The following is a 27,073-nucleotide window of genomic DNA, read 5'->3' as shown; positions in this document are numbered from 1 at the left end:
ACATGGGGCGCCTGGGTGGCTCAGTCGTTAAGTGTCTGCCTTCGGCTCAGGTCATGATCCCAGGGTCCTGGGATCGAGCCCCACATTGGGCTCCCTGCTCAGCGGGAAGCCTGCTTCTCCCTCTCCCACTCCCCCTGCTTGTGTTCCCTCTCTCGCTGTCTCTCTCTGTCAAATAAATAAATAAAATCTTTAAAAAAAAAAAAATTAGCACAGAATTTTAAAAATTTAGGGCTGGTAAAGGTAAGGTCAGACAGTCTCATTCACAACAAGTGTTAAGTACAAACTGATACTACCATTTTGAAAAAAGGAATTTTGCACACCATGATAATTAAAAATATGTAGATGGGGCACCTGGGTGGCTCAGTCAGTTAAGCACCTGCCTTTGGCTCAGGTCATGATCCCAGGGTCCTGGGATTAAGCCCCATGGCAGGGTCCCTGCTTAGCGGGGAGTCTGGCTTTCCCCTCTCCCTCTGCCCCTCCCCACCATTCGTGCTCTCTCTCGCTCTCTTGCACTCTCTCTCAAATAAATAAAATAAAATTGAAAAAAATGTAGATAATTTGCCCCATAAATTCTGTGTCGAGGGTTTTACCCTAAGGAAATAATCTGAAAAATTGAAAAAGTTCCATAAAGGTATTGCATATAAAAAGCAATGAGCTTTTTAGAATAGTAAAAAAATGGAAATGACTTAAATGTCCAACATCAGGGAAATCAGGGTAAGTAAATTATAATACACTCTTGAGTCAAATGTTACATAGCCTTTAGACATATTTTCTGAGAATTTAAATATGGAAAAATGCTTATGCCAAAGTAAAAGTTAAGAAAGGACACATTTATTATACATTTTATTTTAACCATGTGAAACATATAGAGAAATAAATACTAGAAGGAAATAGAGTAGACTTCAACATTTGGAAAGTTATCATTTATTTCTTTTATTTGAAAAAGACCCTAAAGTCTCATGACTTGTAATAATTTGTGATTCCTCTGAGGCATGCATATGAAGTATGTGCCAGGTGGCTAAAATTCAAGAGTGAATCCCTTAGCTAGAGGGTGAGCTAAGGGAGCAGAGGCTGGGAGGGTTGGGCCTGTGTCTTTCCTACACAATCTCCCCTGCCCTTATTTCCCAAGGAAAGAACTAGTGCTACTGCAGGAGAGACAGTGAGGGAATGGATGGCTCCCAATGTAGAAATGGGAATATAACCAGTCACCAATGAATTTAACATCAGTGTCTGCAGAAGGCTCTAGTGGTCTGCACTCAGGAAAATCTGAATTTTTTAAGTTATATTACTTTATAGGGATAATTATATCCTATAGTACTATTTGTGAATGAGGGAATTCACAAAGGTCTTAGGATATAACCTGCAATGTCCTAAGTATACTGCAAATCAAAAAGTTAAAACCATTTAGAATGTGATATGATATGACAACATTTGTTTTTCATTTATGTCTTTTTGTGTTTTTTTAAATGTTCTACAATAAGGGGGAAAAAGCTAAAAATTAAATCAGTTCTAGAATATATAGCCCTTTTCTCTACTAGACCAAGTAAGGCATGTCACAGGAAAACCCAATCACAAAAAGAACATGGTGGAAAGCAAAGCTCCATGTTTCATGCTCACCTTATAGCACCTGTATTTATACAGAACCACCAGGAGAATAGTCATGACAACAATGACGCTGATCATGATAGCAGCATTCAGAACTGAGTGCAGGGCTCTCTGCCCCACAGTCTCTGTATCTTCCGTGAATGGGGTATAGATTCTATAATAAAATACAAAAACCCAAAGTAAGTGTTAATGGATATCTCAAACCACAACCCTCTCCAACACCAGTTTTGTTTCTTTGATTCAACTGATAATGACCTTTTTCCATCTCAGCAATCTAGCCAAGAATTTTAGCTAAGATAATTAGCTATACTCTAAAATAAGTGCTTCAAAATAAAAGGAGAGATCTAAAATATGGAGAGGTGGACTTTTGTGAGCCAGACACTAGCTCCATCTAGTGGATGCTTTATATTGAAATAATTACTCAAGAAATGTTCTTTCTTCACAGCTTATTAGTGATTTGTTTAAAGAACTGGATTCTACCACATAAACTACCTAAGCTACAAGTACTTGTCAAAAGAAGGTGGCTTATATAATAATGGCTTACAATTACTTTTTTTTCACCTACAGGGTGACTACAACTGGAGTTGTTTTGATACAACGTCACATACCCATCTTCCCCTTGGTTTCTCATTCACATAAACACATTTATTCCAGGTTCCAGCGTTCCCAGCTACAAGACCTTATTTCTGACTCCCTGACAGTTAGGTGTGGCCATGAGACAAAGTATGGCCAATGAGTTATAAGCGGATATGTTGTGTGGAACTTCTAAGAAAGGCTTAACGTTAATTCTGCTGAGAGATGGGTCTTAGGTCCTTTTCTCCCCTGCTACTTCCTGCTTCCTGTTGTCTGAATTGAAGCCTGGGGCTCCAGTACCAATAAGGAACCTTGAATAACCTAAAGGACAGAAGCCAAAGAAAAAGGAAAGAAGGAGCCTGAGTCCTTGAGGAAATGTGAAGCTATACTACCAATCTGGACTGACCACCCTGTCCCACTCACTCTCTGGGAGAGAGATAAAATATGTATACCGTTTAAACCAGTTGTTTTGATTTCCTACAACAGGCTCAGAAAACTTTCTGTTAAGGACTAAAGAGTACAAATTTTAAGTTTTCTGGGTCATATTGTCTCTGTTGCAACCACTGAACCCTGCCACTGTAGTATGAAGGCAGCACAGACAATATACAAATGAATGAACGTGATTACGTTCCAGTAAAACTTTATTTACAAAAATAGGTGGTGGCAGGCAGATCTGCCCTGTGGACTATGGCTTGCTAGCCCTGTTGTATAATATATAGCCAAAACTAACTCTAAGCTATACAGATAATATTCCCCAGTCTCTCTTGACTGCTGTCTCCAACCCCCACCCTTTATTCTTGCCTTAGCCTTTCTCCCAAAAGATTAAAAGCTTGGCTTTTAGAATGCCACACAGTTTGCTAATTCAAATTCCAAAATTCATTTAAAACTTTGAGCCCTATAGGGGCCCTACAGAGTCCCAAAGACAAAACTAGGTGAATCTGAATCAAAGCATTTTTCTTGAAGGCATAGGGCTCATACCAAAAGCACTAGAGAATCTACACAACAATCCTCCCACGAGCCTAGAGAATGCCAGCTTGCAATAATTCTTCATCTTTTCATTTAGCAACTTTTTTTTGTTGAGCATTTATTACATAACTAGCTGTAGAAACAATGTGCCCTCATAGGCCTTACAGTATAGAAGGAAACCAGGCTTTAAATAATGTAAATAAATAATATATTTGCATATTGTGAAAAAGAACATATTGCTATGAGAAAGAATATCGGGAAGGACCTAATTCTGTTACAAGGATCTGGGAAATTACCTTTGAGGACTTAACATTTAAGCAAAGATGAGAAGGACAACAGAATCCATCCATCAAATCTAGAAAAGGAAAGAATGTTCCAGCAGAAGAACAATGGGACCAATGGCCCTGTCCTAAATTCAGTCCTAACCAGTGACACCATACATGAAATAGAATTCTGTAGCTCTCATTTTCTCTACTTAAAGCATCAAATAATAATCCCTCATTCTGTCAACTGCTCTGGCTGTCAGAGAGGATGAACTCTCTAGCCTTTGTGCCCCTTCAAAGCAGAGGCCTCCGAGGTGATGATGACACACTACAAAGAAAAGCCAGACCGGCCTTGAGAATAATAAAACACTCATACATACAGCTGTCCATCCTTCCGGGTATAGAAGCTGACTGATTTGATGGTAGCCACGACCACCACCATACAGAGAGTCACGGGTACAAAGAGCATGATCACATGTTTGGCGCCATATTTCAATGTCAGCTCTTCATCTTCTTCTTCATCTTGTTCCACCACCTGCCGTGAGTTACCCTGGGGTCGTCCATTAGATAATGGCCCAGGGTTGCCACGTCTCCGCCTTTCGCTGGTGTGCTCATGCCGTTCTCTACTGTCATTCTAAAAGCACAAGAGAAACTTTTTTCAAGAAGTCAGACTCTCAGCAGAATCAAGGTATTCTATAAAAACAGAAAATGGAATAATTAGATCTGAGATTAAGAAGAGGCCCATCATTACTTGAGTTCTAAAAACTCGAGGCAAGAAAGAATCAATTCACAAGAGGTGTGCAATTTAAAAGTCTAGATGAGGGGCGCCTGGGTGGCTCAGTAGGTTAAGCGTCTGCCTTCGGCTCAGGTCATGATGCCAGGGTCCTGGGATCGAGTCCTGCATGGGGCTCCCTGCTCAGCGGGGAGTCTGCTTCTTCCTCTGCCTGCCGCTCCCCCTCTTGTGCTCTCTCTCTCTGACAAATAAATAAAAATCTTTTTTAAATGAATGAATGAATGAATGAATGTCTATCTAGATGATCTGCCACTGTTCGGTGAAGGAACCCAGGTCCTCCCTCTCACCTAGCTCTTGGTTTACCTCATTCTCCTCTTCCATTCTCAACCTAGTACAATTGTACTCATCCTCTGAGGTTTGGCTTAAAAACTGATACCTGCATGAAACCTTATTTGTTACAGCTGCAAGCATAGTAATCTCAGCTTTTTCACAATTATGAACTGCTTTCTACCTGTGATTTCATACCAGTTATACAAGAAACTATCTCACTTTCATAATTTTTTTTAACTAGGCTCTACATCCAATGGGGGGCTTGAACTCACGACCCTGAGATCAAGAGTCACATGCTCCACCAACTGAGTCAGCCAGGTGCCCCCCACCTTCATTATTAGTAAGACTTAAAATCCTTCTAGTGATATACAAGGGATCTATTATTTCTTACAATTGCATGTAAATCTACAACTATTTCAAAAATTATTTAAAAGATTTTTAAAAATCTTTACAGAGAGAAATTAGGCCTTAAACAATTCTGATGCCCCTCCAGCCAGAGGCATCCCCACCTTGCCCTGTATAGAGTGAGGGAACAATAAATATTTGACAAATGACGGAATGAAACTAGCACCTTTCTTAGATTCTACTTTCCCCAGTCTCTTAATCCAAACACCACTTCCATCCTTATCCTGGGTTTACCCTTTCTTACCCTTCAAGTTCAACTTCCTTTTTGGTATCACTGTTCATATCTAAAACTCAACTTTTTGTAAAGGAGAGAGTGAATCTCAAGAGCATTAATAACAATAATACAAACGACAGATAACAGCAGGAAAAGAACAGCACTCCTCCTCCTAGATAAGTATAGGAGAGGAAAGCAGACTGATAGTCATTGTTGCTGGTAAAATGTATCAGCTTGGTTCAGAACAGGTTCTCTTAGGAAGATCATGTGAGAACATGCCACTCTTTTACCTCATTTTTGACTACAGAGTATAACTACTGCTGTTATTCATTAAAAATACATTCCACTCTTAATAATAGCTTAAAATTATTATAATGTACTGGAGATTGTGATACGTGCTTTACATTAAATGCTCACAGCCACCCCTTCATCACCACTTTGTAGGTGGGGAAAGGTCACAGCTAGGAAGCATTACAGCAAGGGCTTGAACCCAGGCATGCCAACTACAGAAATCAAGCTCTTAACCACCTCTCAGTGTGCTGTTCACAAGACAACATGGGAACTCTGCAGACTCAGTGTGGGCTGAGTTCTCTTTTACTTTACTTTGAATATATTCATCCCATAAATAATTATCAAAATTCTATATTCTAGGTACTTTGCTATGGCAATACTGAAATTAAAAAGATCTAGATGCTGTCCTTAAGAAGATTGTAAGTTAGCTTTAAAACAGGATAAATATTATATCAGAGACATGAATAAAGTGCTGCAGGACTGATCATTCTGTGTGGTCCAGAAAGGCAGCATAAAGATACGATTCCTGAGAAAAGTGAGTGGAAGGTGAAAGGGCTCCAAGCAGAGACGTGACAATGGTGCAGAGGTGTGAAATTGAAAAGCAAGGCCTATGCAGAAAACCAGTGAATACTCCTGAGCTGGCTGGGGAACACGGTCTGTCAGGGCTGGGAGCAGGAAAAGGTTAGGAACAGGTTGTAAAAAAAATCTCATTTGCCATGCCCAAGGACTTTAGACTTTGTCCTGTAGGCAATAAAAAGTCATAAAAATTGTTAAGTTTGAGGTAGTGACACATTCGATTACGTTTCATTTTAAAGAAACCTGACTAAGTGGCGATGAAAACAAGGAGATGTACGAGAAAGATATTTCAGAAGCAGAACTGACAGGGCTTTGTGGCAAATTACATGTGAATGGTCAGGAAGGAGTCAAGGACCATCTGGAGGTTTCTGGCATAAGGGACTGGGAAGGTGAAGATGGCACTCACTGAGTAGGGAATACAAGAAGATGAGCGGGCTGGAGGAGAGGAGAGCTATTTTAGTTAGGGAGATAGGTGAATGTGAGGTACCTGCAATCAGGCAGCAAAGTCCAAGGGTACTGTTGGGGGAGTCATTAGTTTCTATAGTTATGGAAATGGATGAAATCTCAGGGAGAGAGTATAGATGGAAAGCAGAACAGTATGGACTTGGTCATTATATAATGCAACAACTGTGGAAAGAAAAACAGAGTGGGATGATGACCAAGGAGAGAAGTGCATAACCCCTAAGCTTCAGCAGCAGGTGATAGGAGAAAAACCAGCCAAAGAGATTAAGAGAAAAATAGGGGAGAGGGAAGAAATCCCACAACAGTACATCACAGCAGCAAAAGGAGTACATTTCAGAGGTGTCATCAACAGTCAGGCAGTACGAGAGCTGAAAAGCCACTGAATTTAGCAGGGGGACGTTGGCCAAAGTTTTTACAAAAGTAACAGTTAAGAGGGAAATGAGATCGGGGTGCCTGGGTGGCTCAGTCGTTAAGCGTCTGCCTTCGGCTCAGGTCATGATCCCAGGGTCCTGGGATGGAGCCCCGCATCGGGCTCCCTGCTCCGCGGGAAGCCTGCTTCTCCCTCTCCCACTCCCCCTGCTTGTGTTCCCTCTCTCGCTGTGTCTCTCTCTGTCAAATAAATAAAAAAGTAAAAAATAAAAATCTTAAAAAAAAGAAAAAGAGGGAAATGAGATCATAAATCATAATGAACTAGGGAATGAATGGAAACTGAGAAGTTAAAGGCAATCATTCTTTGAAGCAAAAAAATAAAAGATGTGACAACAGAAGGGATTCACATTTGAAAACATTTTTAGGGATGTTAGACTTGAGCATACTCATCAGGTCAAAGCACAGAGTTAGGACTAGCAGAAGAGATTGAGGATACAAGAATGGGAGATGATAACTCATGGAACAGGGTAGGGGATAAGTGGAGGGGAACAGAAGAAGAGAGAAGAGTTGGCTTTACAAAGGAATTGGTGCCCTTCATCTCAGTCTGGAGATTAGGAATTAACTCTTTGACCTCATACAGAAAATACTTACGAAGACTTAAACCCTATGAGGAACGGAAAGGAAACTATTCCAAAGTACAAAAGGTAGAAATATATACACCACTCAGTAAGAAAGGTAATTTTTGTTGAACACAAGTCACTGGAGTGACCAAAGTCCAGTAGGAAGGCAATGTAGGCTCTGGAGGACAGGGACACAATGTGACAGATAGCTGAAAAGCAGAGAGTTGAGGAAATTCATACTTCTATTTTCTTTGGAGGAGGTGACTAAGTCATATGCTAAGAATGTTTTGTTTGTAACTAATGTTCAGCAATACAATTATGACCAACTTAATGGGCTGATTACTGTGCAATATAAACCAAAACACAAATAATAATAGCTCTCTTTGTATGTTATTTGATAATTTACAAAGCACGCTCACATTATTTCATTTATTCTTTGTATTTATTGAGAGGTTTTGGTAGATTAAGATTAAAACAATTTGTCCAAAATCTCAAGGCCAGAAAACAGTAGACACAGGAATCAAATTCAAGTCTCTTGCTTCAAAATCTGTGTTCTTTGTAGGGCAGCACAGCTGTCCTATTAGGGCTACATGAACAGTTTAATTGGGTAAGTCTAACACAAAAGAAGCAATATGTTCATTCATAGTGCTCAACTGGATGTTCCGGTTTATAATGAACATTAGCCAACCCCACCCGGCCCCACCCTTGAAGCTGATATGGGATGCTAGAGCACTGTTTACTGCACCCTTTCTCTTTACAGTACTTTGGATACTATTTTTAAAATTGACTATATGTTTCAATTTCTTTAAAATACAATTTATTTGAACAGGTAAAATTTTCACATGATTCTAAAGTCAAAGAATATAATAAGGAGTAACATAAAAAAAATCTTCCACCTAACTATTTAGTTGTCTAATACCCCAGGTTACCACTGTCATTATGCTCTGCAGTTTCTTGATGTATATACAAGCAAATACAAATATATATTCTCATTTCCCCTTTTTACACAAATGGTAGTACAATAAATGTACTTTCTCTGCTTAACTATGTCTCTTAGAGATTTTTGTACACATCAGTACGTAAAGTACATCCTTATTCTTTGAAAAGCAACTTTTTATTTTTTTAAATTTATTTTTTAAGATTTTTATTTATTTATTTGACAGAGAGAGAGAGCGAGAGCGAGCGAGCACAAGCAGGGGGAGCGGCAGGCAGAGGGAGAAGCAAGCTCCCCGCCGAGCAAGGAGCCTGATGCGGGACTCGATCCCAGGACCCTGGGATCATGACCTGAGCTGAAAGCAGAAGCTCAATGACTGAGCCACCCAGGTGCCCCCCCCAAAAAACTTTTTAAACCAGCTACATAACCAGTATATGAATGTACATAATCTATTAGGCCAATCCCCTAAAGATAGACATTTAACTTGCTTCCAGCTTTTTTCTTTTTTTCTTAAATTCAATTCAATTCAATTTAGTTAACATATACTGTATTATTAGTTTCAGGGATAGAATTTAGTGATCAGTTACATATCACACCCAGTGCTTATTACATCAAGTACCCTCCTTAATGCCCATCACCCAATTATCCCATCCCCCTATCCACCTCCCCTCCAGCAACCCTGTCTGTTTCCCTGAGTTAAGCATCTCTTATGGTTTGCCTCCCTCTCTATTTTCATCTTATTTTTCCTTCCCTTTCCCTATGATCACCTGTTTCTTAAATTCCATGAGTGAAATCATATGGTATTTGTCTTTCTGTGACTGACTTATTTCATTTAGCATAATACCCTCTAGCTCCATCCATGTCATTGCAAATGGCAAATTTCATTTTTTGATGGCTAATATTCCATTATATATGTGTACACACACACACACACACACACACACACACACACACACATACACACCCCACATCTTCCTTATCCATTCATCTGATCTATCAATGGACATCTGGGTCTTTCCATATTTAGGCTATTGTGGACATTGCTGCTATAAACATGCTTCCAACTTTTTGTCATTTACAAACACGGCTGCAATGAATGCCCCCTATAAGTTATTTCACATGTGCAAAGCATATCTGTAGGGTAAGTTTCCTGAAGTGAAACTACTGAGTCAAAGTATATACGCATTTAAAATCCTGGTACGCATTTAAAATGCCTGGGTGGCTCAGTCGTTAAGTGTCTGCCTTCAGCTCAGGTCATGGTCCCAGGGTCCTGGGACAGAGCCCCACATCGGGCTCCCCACTTGGCAGGAAGCCTGCTTCCCCCTCCCCCACTCCCTCTGCTTGTGTTCCCTCTCTCGCTGTGTCTCTGTCAAATAAATAAAATCTTTAAAAAATAAAAATTAAAAAAATAAAATAAAATAAAATCCTGATATGTGTTGCCAAATCACCCTCCGTATGGGTTGTACCAGTTTAAAGATCAGCAATATAGGAGAGTTCCTATTTCAACAAGCCCTTATCAACAAAGTAAGCTATGAAATGCTTGGATTTTTACCTATCTGATAGGTTAAATATGCGAACACGGTATAATTTTTTATTATTAGAAAAGATGAGCATTTTTTCATGGATTGGAAGAACAAATATTGTGAAGATGTCAATGCTACCTAGAGCAATCTACACATTCAATGCAATCCCCATCAAAATACCATCAACTTTTTTCACAGAGCTGGAACAAATAATCCTAAAATTTGTATGGAACCAGAAAAGACCCCGAATAGCCAGAGGAATGTTGAAAAAGAAAAGCAAAGCTGGCGGCATCACAACTCCAGACTTCCAGCTCTATTACAAAGCTGTCATCGTCAAGACAGTATGGTACTGGCACAAAAACAGACACATAGATCAATGGAACAGAATACAGAACCCAGAAATGGACCCTCAACTCTATGGTCAACTAATCTTTGACAAAGCAGGAAAGAATGTCCAATGGAAAAAAGACAGTCTCTTCAAGAAATGGTGTTGGGAAAATTGGACAGCCACATGCAGAAGAATGAAACTGGACCATTTCCTTACACCACACACAAAAATAGACTCCAAATGGTTGAAAGACCTCAATGTGAGACAGGAGCCCATCAAAATCCTAAAGGAGAACACAGGCAGCAACCTCTTCGACCTCAGCCGCAGCAACTTCTTCCTAGAAACATCGCCAAAGGCAAGGGAAGCAAGGGCAAAAATGAACTATTGGGACTTCATCAAGATAAAAAGCTTTTGCACAGCAAAAGAAACAGTCAACAAAACCAAAAGGCAACCGACAGAATGGGAGAAGATATTTGCAAATGACATATCAGATAAAGGGCTAGTATCCAAAATCTATAAGGAACTTATCAAACTCAACACCCAAAGAACAAAGAATCCAATCAAGAAATGGCAGAAGACATGAACAGACATTTTTCCAAAGAAGACATCCAAATGGCCAACAGACACATGAAAAAGTGCTCAACATCGCTCGGCATCAGGGAAATCCAATTAAAACCTCAATGAGATACCACCTCACACCAGTCAGAATGGCTAAAATTAACAAGTCAGGAAATGACGGGGATGCGGAGAAAGGGGAACCCTCCTACACTGTTGGTGGGAATGCAAGCTGGTGCAGCCACTCTGGAAAACAGTATGGAAGTTCCTCAAAAAGTTGAAAATAGAGCTACCATACGATCTAGCAATTGCACTACTGGGTGTTTACCCCAAAGATACAAATGTAGGGATCCGAAGGGGTACGTGCACCCCGATGTTTATAGCAGCAACGTCCACAATAGCCAAACTGTGGAAAGAGCCAAGATGTCCATCGACAGATGAATGGATAAAGAAGATGTGGTATATATATACAATGGAATATTATGCAGCCATCAAAAGGAATGAGATCTTGCCATTTGCAACAACGTGGATGGAACTGGAGGGTGTTATGCTGAGCGAAATAAGTCAATCACCCTGTAACAGGGTGATGTGATTTAAAAAAAAAAAAACGTGGGATGGAACTACTTTTAGATAGTGTGGCCAGAGAATATCTTTCTGAGGAAGTGACATTTGAGCTGAGACCTAAAGGATGAAAAGATGTGAAAGGCCTATTGTGTAGTAAGGGATTAACTCAGTAGGTCAGGGGTGTCTAAACCCTGCACATGCCAAAGAAAGATCTGGCCTGGTTCCTGGGAGATAATCTCTAAGCCCTTGGAATATCCTGCCTGTTAAGAGTGTTTTTATTTACATGAGGCTTTGGGCCACATTGCTAACAATGTGATCTATGGTGAAGGTCTTGAGTCACAAAGTATCTGCTTGACTTTGGGAGGGGCTAGAGAACTATGGTCAGTCATGTCTGTCTACAGGAGCAGCCCCCAATAAAACTCCTGGACACCAAAGCTCAAGTAAGCTTCCTGGTCAGCAAAATTCTGTGCATGTTTCTGGGAGAATTGAGCACTGTTGCTAGGACTCTCTAGGAGAAAAAAACTGGAAGCTCATGCCCGGTATCTCTTGGACTCTGCCCTACAATGTGTTTATCTGCTAATTTTAATTTGTATTCTTTCTCTGTAATAAACTAAAGCCAGTGAGCATAACAGCTTTTCTGAGTTCTTCTAGCTATTCACTGAACATGAGCATGATCCTGGGGAGCCCCAAACATACTTGTACACTGAAAACTACAAAATATTTGCTAAGAGAAATTAAAGAACAAAAGCAGAAATAGACAAATGAGACTATATCAAACTTTAAAACTTCTCTGTATCAAAGAAACAATCAACAGAATAAAAAGGAAACCACAGAATGGGAGAAAATATTTGCAAATCATGTACCTGATAAGGGGTAAATATCCAGATTATATAAAGAACTCCTACAACTCAACAACAACAACAACAAAAATAAATAATCTGATTTTTTTTATTTTTTTTAAAAGATTTTATTTATTTATTTAACAGAGCAAAAGAGCACAAGCAGGGGGAGCAGCAGAGGGAAAGGGAGAAGCAGGCTCCCTGCTGAGCAGGGAGCCCAATGTGGGGCTCTATCCCAGGGTCCTGGGTTCACGACCTGAACCTGAGCCGAAGGCAGATGCTTAACCAACTGAGCCACCCAGGTGCTTGAAATAATCTGATTTTAAAATGGGCAAAGGACTTGAATAGACATTTCTCCAAAGGACATATACAAAAGGCCAATAAGCATATGAAAAGATGTTCAAGATTACTAATCATTAGAGAAATGCAAATCAAAACAACGAGATACCATCTTACACCCATTACGATGGCTACTATCAAAAAAATAACAAGGATTAGCAAGGATGCAGAGAAATTGAAACCCTTGTGCACCACTGGTGGGAATGTAAAATGGCATGGCTATTACAGACAAAAGATTAAAAACAGAATTATCATATGATCCAGCAACCCTACTTCTGGGCATATATCCAAAAGAATTAAAAGCAGTATCTCAAGAGATATTTATATTTGCACATCCATGGTCACTGCAGCAGTATTCACAAGAGCCAAGATAGAAGCACCTCAAATGTCCATCAACAGACAAAGAAAATGTGGTGCATATGTACAATGGAGTATTATTCAGCCTTAAAAGAGAAGAAAATCTTGTCACACGCTAAAACATAGAGGAAAGTCTGAGGACATTATACTAAATGAAATAAGTCACAAAAAGACAAATGTTGCATGATTCTACTTATTGAAGTATCTAAAGCAGTCCAACTCAAAAAAACAGGAAGCGTAATTGGGACTGCCAGGGACTGCAGGGAGGGGGAAATGAGTTGTTCTTCAATGGGTATAGAGTTTCAGTTTCGCAAGTTGAGAAAGTTCTAGAGATCTGTTGCACTACAATGCAAATACAGTCAACATTACTGAAATGTACACTTAAAAGTTAGATATATACCTAATCCATTGGATCATATTCTACTCTTATTTACTCAAAATAAACAAAAGCATATGTCCATTCAATTATTTGTACATGAATGTCCATAACAGCCTTATTGATAACAACCCCAAACTGGAAACACAAATATCCATCAACAAGTAAATGGATAAAAAACTGTGGTATATCCATATAATGGAATACAACTCAGAAGTAAAAAAAGAATAAACAATAGATACATGCTATGCCACTGATGAATCTCAAAATAATTATACTGAATGAAAGAAGCCAAGCAAAAGAGTATGTACTGTATGATCTCATTTGTACAAATGTCTAGGAAATGAAAACTAGAGTATAGTGACAAAAACTTGATCAGTAGTTGCCTGGGGATGAATAGCTGGGAAGAACCGAAAGGGGCAGACGGCAAAGGAACATGAGGAAACTTTTGGGGGTGATTAAGTTCATTACCTTGACTGTGGTGGCGGTTTCAAGGGTATATACACAAATATCAAAACTTATCAAATAGTATACTTTAAATATGGGTACTTTACTATATGTCAATTACACCTCAACAACAACAAAAAATAAAGTGTCTTTCTCAAAAGGGGTGTGTAGGTGCTTTGAAACTGTTAAAAAAGGAGGATGACACTAGGGCACTTGGGTGGCTCAGTCAGTTAAGCATCTGCCTTTGGCTCAGGTCATGATCCCAGGCTCCTGAAATCGAATCCCGCATGGAGCTCCTTGCTCAGTGGCGTGCATACGCTCTTTCTCAAATAAATAAATAAAATGTTAAAAAAAAAAAAAAAAAGAGGATGACACTAGAACTACTAAGAGATTTCCAAAATGAAAAATCCTGGCAGCTAAATATTAGGATGATGACTTAGCATTATTTTTAAGGCTAATTAAAAAAAAAACTTATTATGGAAAAAGTTAAGACAAATACTGTCAGAAGTGTAAAATGAAGTCCCACGTGCACTTTACTCAGCTTCAATCACTACCAACTCATGGCTAATCTTATTCCATCTATTTTCTCATACAACTCACCCGTCTAGTATTGAGACAAATTCATATATATCATTTCCTTCGTAAACACTTTAGCATATACTTCTAAAAGATTAAGAACATAAAGGCCTTCTGTGTGTGTAGCTTGGTAGGTCATTTCTAGCTTTAAAAAAAAAAAGATAGACTTTACTTTTTATAGCAGTTTTAGGTTCACAGTAAAACTGAGCAGAAAATACAGATTTCACATATACTCCTGCCCCGTGACAGTCTCCACCAACTACCCTACCCCCGCCCCACTGCCATCAACATCCTATACCAGAGTGGTACATTTCTAATCAATGAATCTACATTAACATGTCATTATCACCCAAAGTCCATAGTTTACATTAGGGTTCACTCTTGATGTTACACATTCCATGGGTTTTTAAAAATGTGTAACATGCATCCATCATAGTACCATATAGAATATTTCTACTGTCCTAAAAATCCTCTGTATTCTGCCTATTTATATCTCTCTCCCCACTACAACTCTGGGCAACCACTGATCTTTTTACTGCCTCCATAGTTTTGCCTTTAAAAGCTATTTTTAAGGTTCAGAAAAACAAGTGCTGTAGCCATTATAAATGATTTCATTTCAGTGGCAGAAGGAAGGATTACTCACTATATAAATGTTGTAAGTGTCACAGAGGGTGGAGTCCCATGGGAAGTGGTTAAGTATGTGGGAAGTGAGTTCCTATGAAGCCAGATTCCCCAGGACTCCTACACCATTAAGTGAGAGGCTTCGTTTTAATTCTTTCTCCCTTGTTCTTACTTCAAAACATGATGCAAGTACAAGTCCAGTCACCAAAGGCATGTGGACCCTCAAGCAAAGGACAGTATTTCTCAAGCAGCAAAAATTGTGGAGGTATTTTTAATACAATGTAGTGCCTGTTGTCTTTTTTAAACCTTGTTTTCTGCCTGCCTTTTTTTTTTTTTAAGTTTTATTTTTGTAATTAAAAGACTATAAGCAGGGGTGCCTGTGTGGCTCAGCTGGTTAAGCGTCTGCCTTCAGCTCAGGTCATGACCCCAGGGTCCTAGGATCAAGCCCGGAGTAGGAGTAAGGCTTCCTGCTCAGTGGGAAGTCTGCTTCTCCCTCTCCCTCTGACCCTCCCCCTGCTCATGCTCTCTCTCTCTCAAATAAATAAAATCTTAAAAAAAAAAAGACTATAAACAAAAGTTTATAAACATTTTTTAGAAGTTTTAAAAAGTGTTACAAACTTTTGTTTTTAACACAGAAAGTGTCCCCCCAATCTTTGCCCCACAATATGAACATGGTGAGCAATCTTAAGTACTTTTAGATTTTTTAATTTAAAAAAAATTTTTTTTAAGATTTTATTTCTTTTTTGACAGAGACACAGCGAGAGAGGGAACACAAGCAGGGGGAGTGGGAGAGGGAGAAGCAGGGCCTCCCGCCGAGCAGGGAGCCCAATGTGGGACTCGATCCCAGGATCCTGGGATCATGACCTGAGCTGAAGACAGACGCTTAACGACTGAGCCACCCAGATGCCCTTAATTTTAAGTAAGCTCTACACCCATCATGGGGCTTGAACTCACAACACGGAGATCAACAACAGTCACATGCTCTATTGACAGAGCCAGGCAGGTGCCCCATACTTCTAGATTTTTTTAAAGCCATGTTCTGTAATTTGCTTTTGTCACTTAATAATATATCAGATACCTTCTATGCCAGTATATTAAACCTCAATCTTAACTATTATAATAGTAGCATGGTAATGACACTTATGATAATAATTGCTAAGATTTATTGACCACATACATGCAGGACACTATGCTAAGTACTTCAGGTGAGTAATAAACTTTGAGTTTCTTTTTTTTTTTTTTTAAAGATTTTATTTATTTATTTGAGAGAGAGAGAGAGAATGAGAGAGAGAGAGCATGAGGAGAGGAGGGTCAGAGGGAGAAGCAGACTCCCCGCCGAGCAGGGAGCCTGATGTGGGACCCGATTCCGGGACTCCAGGATCATGACCTGAGCTGAAGGCAGTCGCTTAACCAACTGAGCCACCCAGGCACCCCGAGTTTCTTAATATTATAAACTTCATTTAACATAGAAAGAAACTGAAGCTTCAAGGCCAGCAAATTTGCAAAATATCACAGAGCTAAGAAGGTCTAGAGCAGGGATTCTAATTCAGACAGTTTAGTCATCCTACTATTAACCATTATCTTATAGTACTGACTGGATAAACCATAAGTAAGACAAGATTGAAATTATCTTAAAATTCTCATTGTCACACATAACGTTTCATCAGATATGTTTGTCTACATTTCTTGGCACTCTTGTAATATTTTTATAGGATAAATTTTAAAAGTGGAAATCTTAAGTCAAAAGGTATGTGCATTTTTAGATTTAATTGTCAAATTATGTCCAAAAGGCCTGTGTCTTTGCAGATTTAATTGACAACCTGCCTCCAAATAAACACAAATTAAACTCCCATGAGCAGCACATGAGAATGCCTATTTCCCTGTACCTTTAGTAGCACTGGGTTTCTTTCTCATTTTTTTTCAAGACTTTAATTAACAATTTAAGTAATCTCTACACCCAACATGAGGCTTGAACTTAAACCGGGAGATCCAGAGTCACATGTTCTACTGACTGAGCCAGATGCAATGGGTTTCAATCCTTGCTCACTGATAGGTAAAAAGTTTTCATTTCTAAGTTTTGTATTATTAGGAGGTAGATCAACTAGTCTTTTCATGTATTTATTGACATTTATATTTCTTCTTCCTCCTTATATATTGCTCATATCCTTTGGCAATGCTGATACTGAGTTGTTTATGTTCCTTTTGACTTCATAAGAATTCTTTGTATAGGGGCGCCTGGGTGGCTCAGTCGTTAAGCGTCTGCCTTCAGCTCAGGTCATGATCCCAGGGTCCTGGGATCAAGCCCCACATTGGGCTCCCGGCTCAGTTGGAAGCCTGCTTCTCCCTCTCCCACTCCCCCTACTTGTGTTCCCTCTCTCGCGATCTCTCTCTGTCAAAGAAATAAATAAAATCTAAAAAAAAAAAAAAATTAAAAAAAACCCTAAATACTCATCTTTAAAAAAACAAAGAATTCTTTGTATATTAAGATTTACCTGTCATTATGCATTATAAGTCTTTGACAGTTTTTTTATTTTATTCATGGCAGTTATTGCCACACTTAAGTTTATAATTTTATATTGCTAAATATTAATGTAAATGATTTTGTGAGGAAAACAACTTATTCTTACTACACCTCAAAATCTAATGTTTTTCAACATACATACATATTTATAGTTACAATGAATGTTCACAAATATTGTGTCCTGCCTTTTTTATCTAATATTATTTCATGTATGCATTTCCATGTAATAACAATCATCATGCCTAAAAATTACAGTGCATTTCAGTATGCTGATGTGCTTATAGTCTGCAAACTATTTCCTTACTTAAAATGAGTATTTATTTATAACAAAAAGTAACAATCCTATAAGACCTTATGGAGACTGTTTGGATTTCTATAATTAGAAATGTGAAGCTCCTGAGCCTGCAGTATAAGAAAAACTAGAAGAGTAGCTTAACTGAAGAACTGGCAAGTTATGTGGAACACTTGAAAATATTTATTAATCATAGGCAACATGTTTCCAACACACACACAGAATTCCATCCAGCATCTGGCCAAGCTTCATGATTCCCTGAAGTCAGAGCTTTAACCATTACTTAACATCAAGAAAGGCTGTCATTTCCCTAAACAGTTGAAATAACTGGTTAAAGATAGCATTTAATATTTATGAGGCGGTTGTGTTAGGCTTGAAACTAGAGGGGTTTTTTTTGTTGTTTTTTTAACAAACTCTTAAGATCTGTGCCAAAGATTTCTGACTACTCTCATGCAGAAGCAAGCATGTTCCTCTGGAGGTCATCAAGACAATTTTCTTTCTCCTTACTTCATTTTGACATAACTGGGAGAACAGATTCATTACTATAAACACTATAATAACACTGTCAAAGGCTTATTGGGCCCTATTCAGTTGAATTTAGATCACCCCTTTCATTTATTTTCTCAAGGACCCAAGTACTTAAACAATAAATAGCTTATAGGTCTGTCTGCTATTTAATTTTATATAGAATTTCTCACGCTTAAAAAAAGTGACCCACCATCATTTTAGTTCTGCCAATCTATGATTTGCTAACAACTTAATAAAGTTCTTTGCATTTAATGTTTTGAATTCAAAAAAAGAAAAAAGGGCGCCTGGGTGGCTCAGTCGTTAAGCGTCTGCCTTCGGCTCAGGTCATGATCCCAGAGTCCTGGGATCGAGTCCCACATCGGGCTCCCTGCTCGGCAGGAAGCCTGCTTCTCCCTCTCCCATTCCCCGCTTGTGTTCCTGCTCTCGCTCTCTCTCTCTCTGTCAAATAAATAAATAAAATCTTTAAAAACAAACAAACAAAAAAAACAAAAAAGGAAAATGCAGCTAACCTTCTAAAGACTAAACATATGGGGTTTTTTTGTTGGTTTTTTTTTCTTTTCTTTTTTTTCTTTAAGTAGGCTCCATGCCCAGCATGGAGCCCAGTACAGGGCTCAAACGCATGACCCTGAGATCAAGACCTGAGCTGGGATCAAGAGTCAGAGACTTAACCGACTGAGCCACCCAGACACCCCAAGACTAAACATACTTTAATGTACATTTAGCAGCTGAAGGTAGCAGACTTATGTAAGTGTTCTTTAGCAATTGCTTTATATAGAGAATCATTATTGATCTCTCAATGGATTACTATTTTAAGGATTCTTTTTTAGTTACAAATGACTGATTTTTTTTTCTACTGTAAATCAAAAAGGCTGTTGACAATTTCTTTAAGGTCTAGAAAATTTGGGTCAGAATAAACTAATGAATAAAAATACTAAATATTCAATTTTTAAATCTAATCATTTTTCTCTGATGTCACTTTCCCTTTATTTCTTCATCCAATATATTGGTTCCTAAACCCTAGACCAAAAGTACCAACAAGATCTGAGAAGGGGGGTCGGGGCGCCTGGGTGGCTCAGTTGTTAAGCTTCTGCTTTTGGCTCACATCATGATCCTGCTCAGCGGGAAGCCTGCTTCTCCCTCTCCCACTCCCCCTGCTTGTGTTCCCTCTCTTGCTGTGTCTCCTCTGTCAAATAAATAAATAAAATCTTAAAAAAGAAAAAAAAAGATCTAGGAATGGGTCAGAAACACAAATTCTGTGGCCCCATCTCAGACTTACAGAATCAGTAACTTTGGGTTTGGGGCCCAGAGAATTTTTATTAACAGTTCATTCAGGGGATTCCAATGTACAAGAAGGTTTGAAAAATCACTGCTCTAATACACATTTAAAAAGGGTTAATAAACAATATAAACAAATCAGACTTACTTAAAAAAAAGATCCACTTGTGTCTTAGAAAAGTAAGGTGTTCGCTAATCCACATAAAAGATGTAAGTCTAGGGGCACCTGGGTGGCTCAGTCGTTAAGCGTCTGCCTTCGGCTCAGGTCATGATCCCAGAGTCCTGGGATCGAGCCCCGCATCAGGCTCCCTGCTCGGCGGGAAGCCTGCTTCTCCCTCTCCCACTTCCCCTGCTTGTGTTCCCTCTCTCACTGTCTCTCTCTGTCAAATAAATAAATAAAATCTTAAAAAAAAAAAAAAAGATGTAAGTCTACACCAAGTCAAAATATGAATTTTTACTATTCTGAAGTTTATATTTTCAGTTTCCTCTAGTTTTAGTATATCCCTCTATCATATCAGCTGAAATGGAGGCTGACTTCTGGCAAAGAATAATGATAAGTCAAGGGAAAAGAGCTCTACCTATCAAAATTTTGCACGAGAAAAATAAAACTGTACAAACTATTTTAATAGGTACAGTAAAAGTAAACCTAAGGATTATGATGGATCACAAACTATAGAAAAAGGCCCAGATAATGTTCTTGTTAGAGCTACTTTAATATCCAACCTACACAATACGTTTAGGAAACCAAGAACTTCAAGTATTTCACAACTTGTAAGCTTTGGCCTTTGTCAGAAATAGCTGAGTCATTAGTTTACCTTCTAGTCTCCCGTCCCTACAAAGCCAGCTAATAGCACAAACAAACATGAAGTCCATGCTAGCTTCTAGTTTGAGGTGATGAGTAAACTAATGGAAAGAAGTAAAATTTCTGATTGAATGCCATCTCTAAGGAAGCAGGGACACTTTGTTGAGGGAAAAAGAATAAAATGAATTCTTGACTTAGTTCCTGTGACATACTGAACTATTGTTTGATAGCCGTTCTACATGAAAACTGGAACTATGCCCCAGAGTGAGAGCAGCGCAGATATAACATGGCGGCAAGAGCCGTGATGTGAGATGATGTGACATAAGATGGCTAAGGGAAGTGTGTCCAGAGAACTCGAAGCCCAGAGAACCCTCTCACACAAAAGCTGAAGTCCTTAAGCAACTAGTAAGACTCACTTCATATTTTTATTCACAGATACAAAACTTAAAAATGTTCTTGCTAGGGGGGGTGGGGGGATGGGTTAGCCTGGTGATGGGTATTAAAGAGGGCACGTACTGCATGGAGCACTGGTGTTCTACGCAAACAATGAATCATGGAACACTACATCAAAAACTAATGATGTAACGTATGGTGATTAACATAACATAATAAAAAAAAATGTTCTTGCTAATGTGAGAAGAACCTGGGAGACTTGTATGGAACTGGTTTAAAGATACTGGGTGATCAATAAACTCCAAAGTCAGCTCAGAAACATGAACAAAGTTCTGCCTTTAGGGATTTTACAACCTAGATGGGGTCAACAAGCATGAAATAGTAAAAACTTCTAAAAAGTAAAAAGGTGAGAACAATGCAACTCCTCTCATCTGTTATCAGTAGGAATTAAGATGTTTTATATGGGTTAGTTTTGTAAGTAATCAAAGCTTAAAAGTTAAGTCCAAAAACTTTTATTATTGTTGATGAAAATTTTCTAAAATGCATTGTAAACATTTAAGTCTTTTATTTATTTTTTTTTTTTTTAAAGATTTTTTATTTATTTGACAGAGAGAGACAGCGAGAGAGAGAACACAAGCAGGGGGAGTGGGAGAGGGAGAAGCAGGCTTCCCGCGGAGCAGGGAGCCCGACGCGGGGCTCGATCCCAGGACCCTGGGACCATGACCTGAGCCGAAGGCAGACGCTTAACGACTGAGCCACACAGGCGCCCCAACATTTAAGTCTTTTAAACTGGAGAATGACAAACATACCTTGAGGGCATAATATAAACTCCAATGATCAATACAGGCCCTTTCAAAGACCCCAAGCTATCCTGCTTTTTTGGTTTCTTTTACGTAAGTTGCTCTAATTCTCCCACTTACTCTTAGTCACTCAGCATGGAGAACCTTGAATGCTTCGCCCCTTTCCACTGATATTCCCCCAATAGCCTATAGTCCTTTTGCAACCTTTCTTCACATTCAAAAATTTTCTTTTAAAAATAGTATTCTTTTGGGCGCCTGGGGGGCTCAGTCGTTGAGCGTCTGCCTTCGGCTCAGGTCATGATCCCAGGGTCCTGGGATCGAGCCCCGCATCGGGCTCCCTGCTCTGCGGGAACCTGCTTCTCCCTCTCCCACTCCCCCTGTTTGTGTTCCCTCTCTCGCTGTGTCTCTCTCTGTTAAATAAATAAAATCTTTAAAAAAATAAATAAATATATAAAAATAGTATTCTTTTAAGGGGCGCTTGGGTGGCACAGTCAGTTAAGCATCTTGGTTTCGGCTCAGGTCGTGATCTCAAGGTTGTGGGATCAAGCCCCATGGCGGGCTCTGCGCTCAGCAGGGAGTCTGCTTAAGATTCTCGTTCTCTCTCTGCCCCTCCTCCCACTGAGCTGTTTCTCTCTCCAAAATAAATAAATAAATCTTAAAAAAAAAGAGACTCCTCTGCCCCTCCCCCCAGCTTGCTCTCTCTAAAATTAGTAAATAAATCTTTAAAAAATAATAAAAATTTAAAAATACAAAGTTTTCTTTTAAAATTACGAGATAACTATGTTAGAGAACATCTGGAAAAATAAAAGGGAAAAATCACCAATATCACCCATATTCTCCTTCTTTTATTTTTCTGATACAGATGTAAGACAATGAATGGAACGGCTGAACATTAGCTGGACTACACTGCAGTGTCATCTATACTAGTTTAGTTCAGTCTTCCTTTCTAAGATGAAAAAGCTTTTATCATATTCAGGACTGATAATCTATAGTGCATATTTTTCTTAAACTATTTCTTTTTTTTTTTAATTTAATTTATTTGAGAGAGAGAGAGCGCACACAAGCAGGGGGAGTGGCAGGCAGAGGGAGAGGGAGAAGCAGGCTCCCACTTAGTTGGGAGCCCAATGTGGGCTCAATCCCAGGACCCCAGGATCATGACCTAAGCCTAAGGCAGACGCTTAACCAACTGAGCCACCTAGAAGCCCCTCTTAAACTATTTCTAATTGAAAAAATACAAATAAATTTCACTTTTAAAAGGAAAGAATAACTCAACAACTTAAACATTTCAACTATGCACCATAAACAAACTGAACCTACAGACCTGAGAAAGTATTTCAAAAGCAGAGAGCCAACATGAGATTAGCATCCCTCCACCCGCCAAAATATACATTTCAACAAAATCAATAAAAAGACAAAAAAAAAAACCAAGACAAACAACTGAAAAATGGGCTAAGAACATAAACAGGCAATTCACAGAAAAGGAAATGCAAACGGCCAGTAAGCATAAGGGGAAAAGCTCCACCTTATTAGAAATTAGGGAAATAAATTAAAATAACATGAGGGACCTTTTCAAACCCATCCAACTAATACACACTAAGTCAGACAATACCGAGAACTGGCCAGGATGTAAAGAAATGAAAACTGCTGTATGCTCTTGATATACAACCACTTAGGAAAGCATACTGGCTTTCTAATATAGTTTAAGATCCATATACCCAATCACAGCAATTATCATTGAGAAACACACACGTGCAAGATTAATGAATTAGAATATCTTTGAAACACTGTTGGTTACTGTGAAAAACTGGAAACTACTAAATATTAAAAAAATAGATTTTTATATATTCACAAAATAAAAAGGAAAAAACTAGAGCTATATGCATCTATTTATCTATCAATATATTAATTCCAAAAACATGTTTCTCTGTACATGTACCTATACATTTCAAAAATGTGGTAATTTTCTTCTATAACTTTCACACACAAACACATATACTTCATATACACTTTCAAAACATGAAAAGTGATATATTAAATATCATTTATGTTCATAAATATAGTATGATAAACACTAAATTCAGGATAGTAACTACTGTTCTGGGAAAAGAAGGGGAATGTGGGAGAGGTGCTTCAATTTTATCTGTAATTTCTTTTTGTTATATAACTAGACCATCTGTCCAAATTAATTGCAAAATTTTGTTTTGTTTGGTTAGGATTTTGTTTCTGTAGGATCAATATATAACAGAAACAGAAAAAGCTTAATAAAAATACTCTTCAAAAATAACAAAGCATACACAGCAAATAAAACAAGTGTTAAAGTTGGGTGGTAGGTACATGGGTGCTTATTACATTATTTGCCATATTTCCTGTATATGCTTAAAATATTTCACAATAAAAATTTGAGAAATAAATATTTGGGTTAAAAAAACAACACTATTTTTCAGGTCTCTAACTAATCTCATCAAACTGCAACTCCCTTTACTGTGAATGAGATTACCCATAAGAGCCTACAAAAAGAAAACATTTTCTGGGCTAAGAGAGCCTATCATCATGTATCTGCTAAGGATGGAAGAATGAAGTCATGGGCAACATTTCACTTCTGGAAAGAGAAAAATGTTTTATCTACTTGAACACTAACAGTATATCACTGCAATAATACTTGAAGTTACACAACAAAGTCATCTAATTGAGTGAGACTGGGTTAATCAGATCCAAAATGATTTCAATTTCATTATACTTCTGATAGGGTAATCAACTTGATCCTATTTTCTCAGGACTGTCCCAGTTTTAAAACTGAAAGTCTTGTGTTCCAGGGACCTCTCAGTCTCAGGCATACCAGGACAGTTGGCAACCCTAATTCATGGTCACAACAAAACTGCTGAGAGAGAGAATTTATGTAGTAAACCATCTTAATTTTACAGATGGGAAAAATGAAGTACTAAGAAATCAGACCAAATTACACATAGCTGTTTCAAATTACAACTGGATCAAAGTTAGTTCTTTCCCTTGAAGGACCTATTTATACATCACTCAGCCATAACCCCTAAATGCCAATTCATCAGTGTTTTTGAACAGTCTTCAATATCTGGTTATCCTCATAGGTCTTTCCCAAACTCAAAGGATTGCCTCATAAAAGGAGTTCAAGACTAGGGATGCTCCTGACCTTGGAGGAAAATACTGAGGAGAGGAAAGGAATAGAAAGTCCGTTTCTTTACACTGATATTTGAATAAATTCTGTAGGAAAATTACTCTTTCCAGTTTCAAAAATATTTTTAAGTGAATGCTCATTTCTTTTTGTAATATTTAATGTAAAACAGACTATCTGTATACTCTAGAGGATATATTCATATAGAGAAGCACCTTATTAGCACTTTAATTCAAAGGAGGGGAAGACTGAAGGAAAATCTGCTCACCTATGTCCCCAAAATGTAAGGCCCTAAAACTAATGTTTGTGACAGTACCTTGCAGAGAGTCCAACACAATGAAGACATTCAATATGCTAGTTTCCTTTCCTGAGCAGTGTGGAAAGATTAAAACTTTCCACATCGCTCAATTTCCTTGATACCTCTTAACTAGCCACTGTGCAAATAAAGAAGAAATAAGCCTGATAAGGATTTTTATGCCTGCAGAGGCTTGTCTTCATGTGCTTGTATTTAACAAATCCAGGATCCAAGAGGAGAAATAAAAGAGCTGCTTTCAATTAATCCACAAAAACAGTCATCTACATTCAATTTAAATTTGGATTTACCCCCATTTTTTCATAACCAACCAAAGCATATATACAATGGCTTCTTTATAGCTATAAAACTTAACAATGAGGGGCGCCTGGGTGGCTCAGTTGGTTAGGCAACTGCCTTCGGCTCAGGTCATGATCCCAGGGTCCTGGGATCGAGCCCCGCATCGGGCTCCCTGCTCGGCGGGAAGCCTGCTTCTCCCTCTCCCACTCCCCCTGCTTGTGTTCCCTCTCTCGCTGTCTCTCTCTGTCAAATAAATAAATAAAATCTTTAAAAAAAATAAAACTTGGGCGCCTGGGTGGCTCAGTTGGTTAAGCAACTGCCTTCGGCTCAGGTCATGATCCCGGAGTCCTGGGATCGAGTCCCACATCGGGCTCCCGGCTCAGTGGGGAGCCTGCTTCTCCCTCTGACCCTATCCCCTCTCATGCTGTTTCTCTCTCTCTCTCTCAAATAAATAAATAAATAAAATCTTTAAAAAAAATAAAAAATAAAAAAAAAAATAAAACTTAACAATGAGATTCTTTTCCTTTCTCTTTGGGTTTTTTTTTTTAAGTACACTGGTACAAAATGCATATACACTTAGTATTTTCTTTCTCCAGAATTTTTTTCATACAGTATCTCCTTTCAGTATTCTAACATTTTTCTGGGCTAAGAGACAGTTGGAAGAACAGAAAGAACACTGGAGGAAGTCTGAAATTAGAAAGTATAGTTTTAGGGGCACCTGGGTGGCTCAGTCGTTAAGCGTCTGCCTTCGGCTCAGGTCATGATCTCAGGGTCCTGGGATCGAGCCCCGCATCGGGCTCCCTGCTCAGCGGGGAGCCTGCTTCTCCCTCTCCCACTCCCCCTGCTTGTGTTCCCTCTCTCACTGTGTCTCTCTCTGTCAAATAAATAAATAAAATCTTTAAAAAAAATAAGAAAGAAAGAAAGTATAGTTTTATGTTCCAGGTCTGTAATTTAATTTTCTATGTGATCTTGGACAAGCATTTAAACTGTAAAAGGGGAAAGGGGCGCCTGGGTGGCTCAGTCGGTTAAGCGTCTGCCTTTGGCTCAGGTCATGATCTCAGGGTCCTGGGATTGAGCCCTGCCTCGGGCTCTGCGCTCAGGCTCAGCAGCTAGCCTGCTTGAGGATTCTTTCTCTGCCCTGCCCCCTGCTCTCTCTCCACCAGCCCCTCAAATAAATAAATTTTTTTTTTTAAGATTTTATTTGAGAAAGAGTAAGCGAAAGAGAGAGTGAGCGTGAAAGCACGCACAAGCCGGAGAAGAGGCAGAGGGAGAGAGAAGCAGACTCTCCACTGAGCAGGGAGCCTGATGCGGGGCTCAATCCCCAGGACCCTTGGGATCATGACCTGAGCTGAAGGTAGATACTTAACCAACTGAGCCACCCAGGTGCCCCATAAATAAATAAATCTTAAAATAAAACAGAAATAATACCTATCCCATGGTAACTGGAAAGTATGAGAATGTATACAGAAGATCTTTTAAGTTGTAGAAGACTTTTTTTAAAATTTGAGAGAGAGAGAGCAGAGTATTCGAGAGAGAACTCGAGTGGGGGTGGGGAGGGGCAGAGGGAGAGGGAGAAGCAGACTCCCCACTGAGTAGGGAGCCCGATGTGGGGCTCGATCCCAAGACCCTGGGATCAAGACCTGAGTTGAAGGCAGATGCTTAACTGATGGAGCCACCCAGGTGCCCCTGTAGAAGATATCTTTGAGAAGATAAATAAAAAATAACTTATTTGATATCACATTATCAATGGTAGGGTTAAAATTAAATAAATCAGGCATGATATTCTGAGCAGTGGTGCCCTAAGAGATCTGGAAGGTACCACCAAGAACATCAGCACTAAGATTTACTAAAATTACGTG

General features: G+C 38.9%; 1 protein-coding gene across 4 annotated transcripts in view; it reads right to left on the bottom strand.

The window, feature by feature from the left end:
- PSEN1 (presenilin 1) overlaps nt 1-27,073 on the bottom strand; it is a 72,725-nt gene that overhangs the window by 31,944 nt on the left and 13,708 nt on the right. For all 4 annotated transcript variants that reach the window (XM_078053879.1, XM_078053882.1, XM_078053881.1 and 1 more), the window contains 2 exons: nt 3,788-4,041; nt 1,618-1,759 (listed from right to left, as the gene is read on the bottom strand). In XM_078053879.1, coding sequence (XP_077910005.1) covers nt 1,618-1,759; nt 3,788-4,041 — 396 coding nt within the window. The remainder of the gene's footprint in view (nt 1-1,617; nt 1,760-3,787; nt 4,042-27,073) is intronic.

Source organism: Halichoerus grypus, chromosome 8, assembly GCF_964656455.1.
Source record: "Halichoerus grypus chromosome 8, mHalGry1.hap1.1, whole genome shotgun sequence".
NCBI classification, from domain to species: Eukaryota; Metazoa; Chordata; class Mammalia; order Carnivora; family Phocidae; genus Halichoerus; species Halichoerus grypus.
Note: the sequence above shows the minus strand (reverse complement) of the source record. Positions and strands in the feature narration are given on the sequence as shown.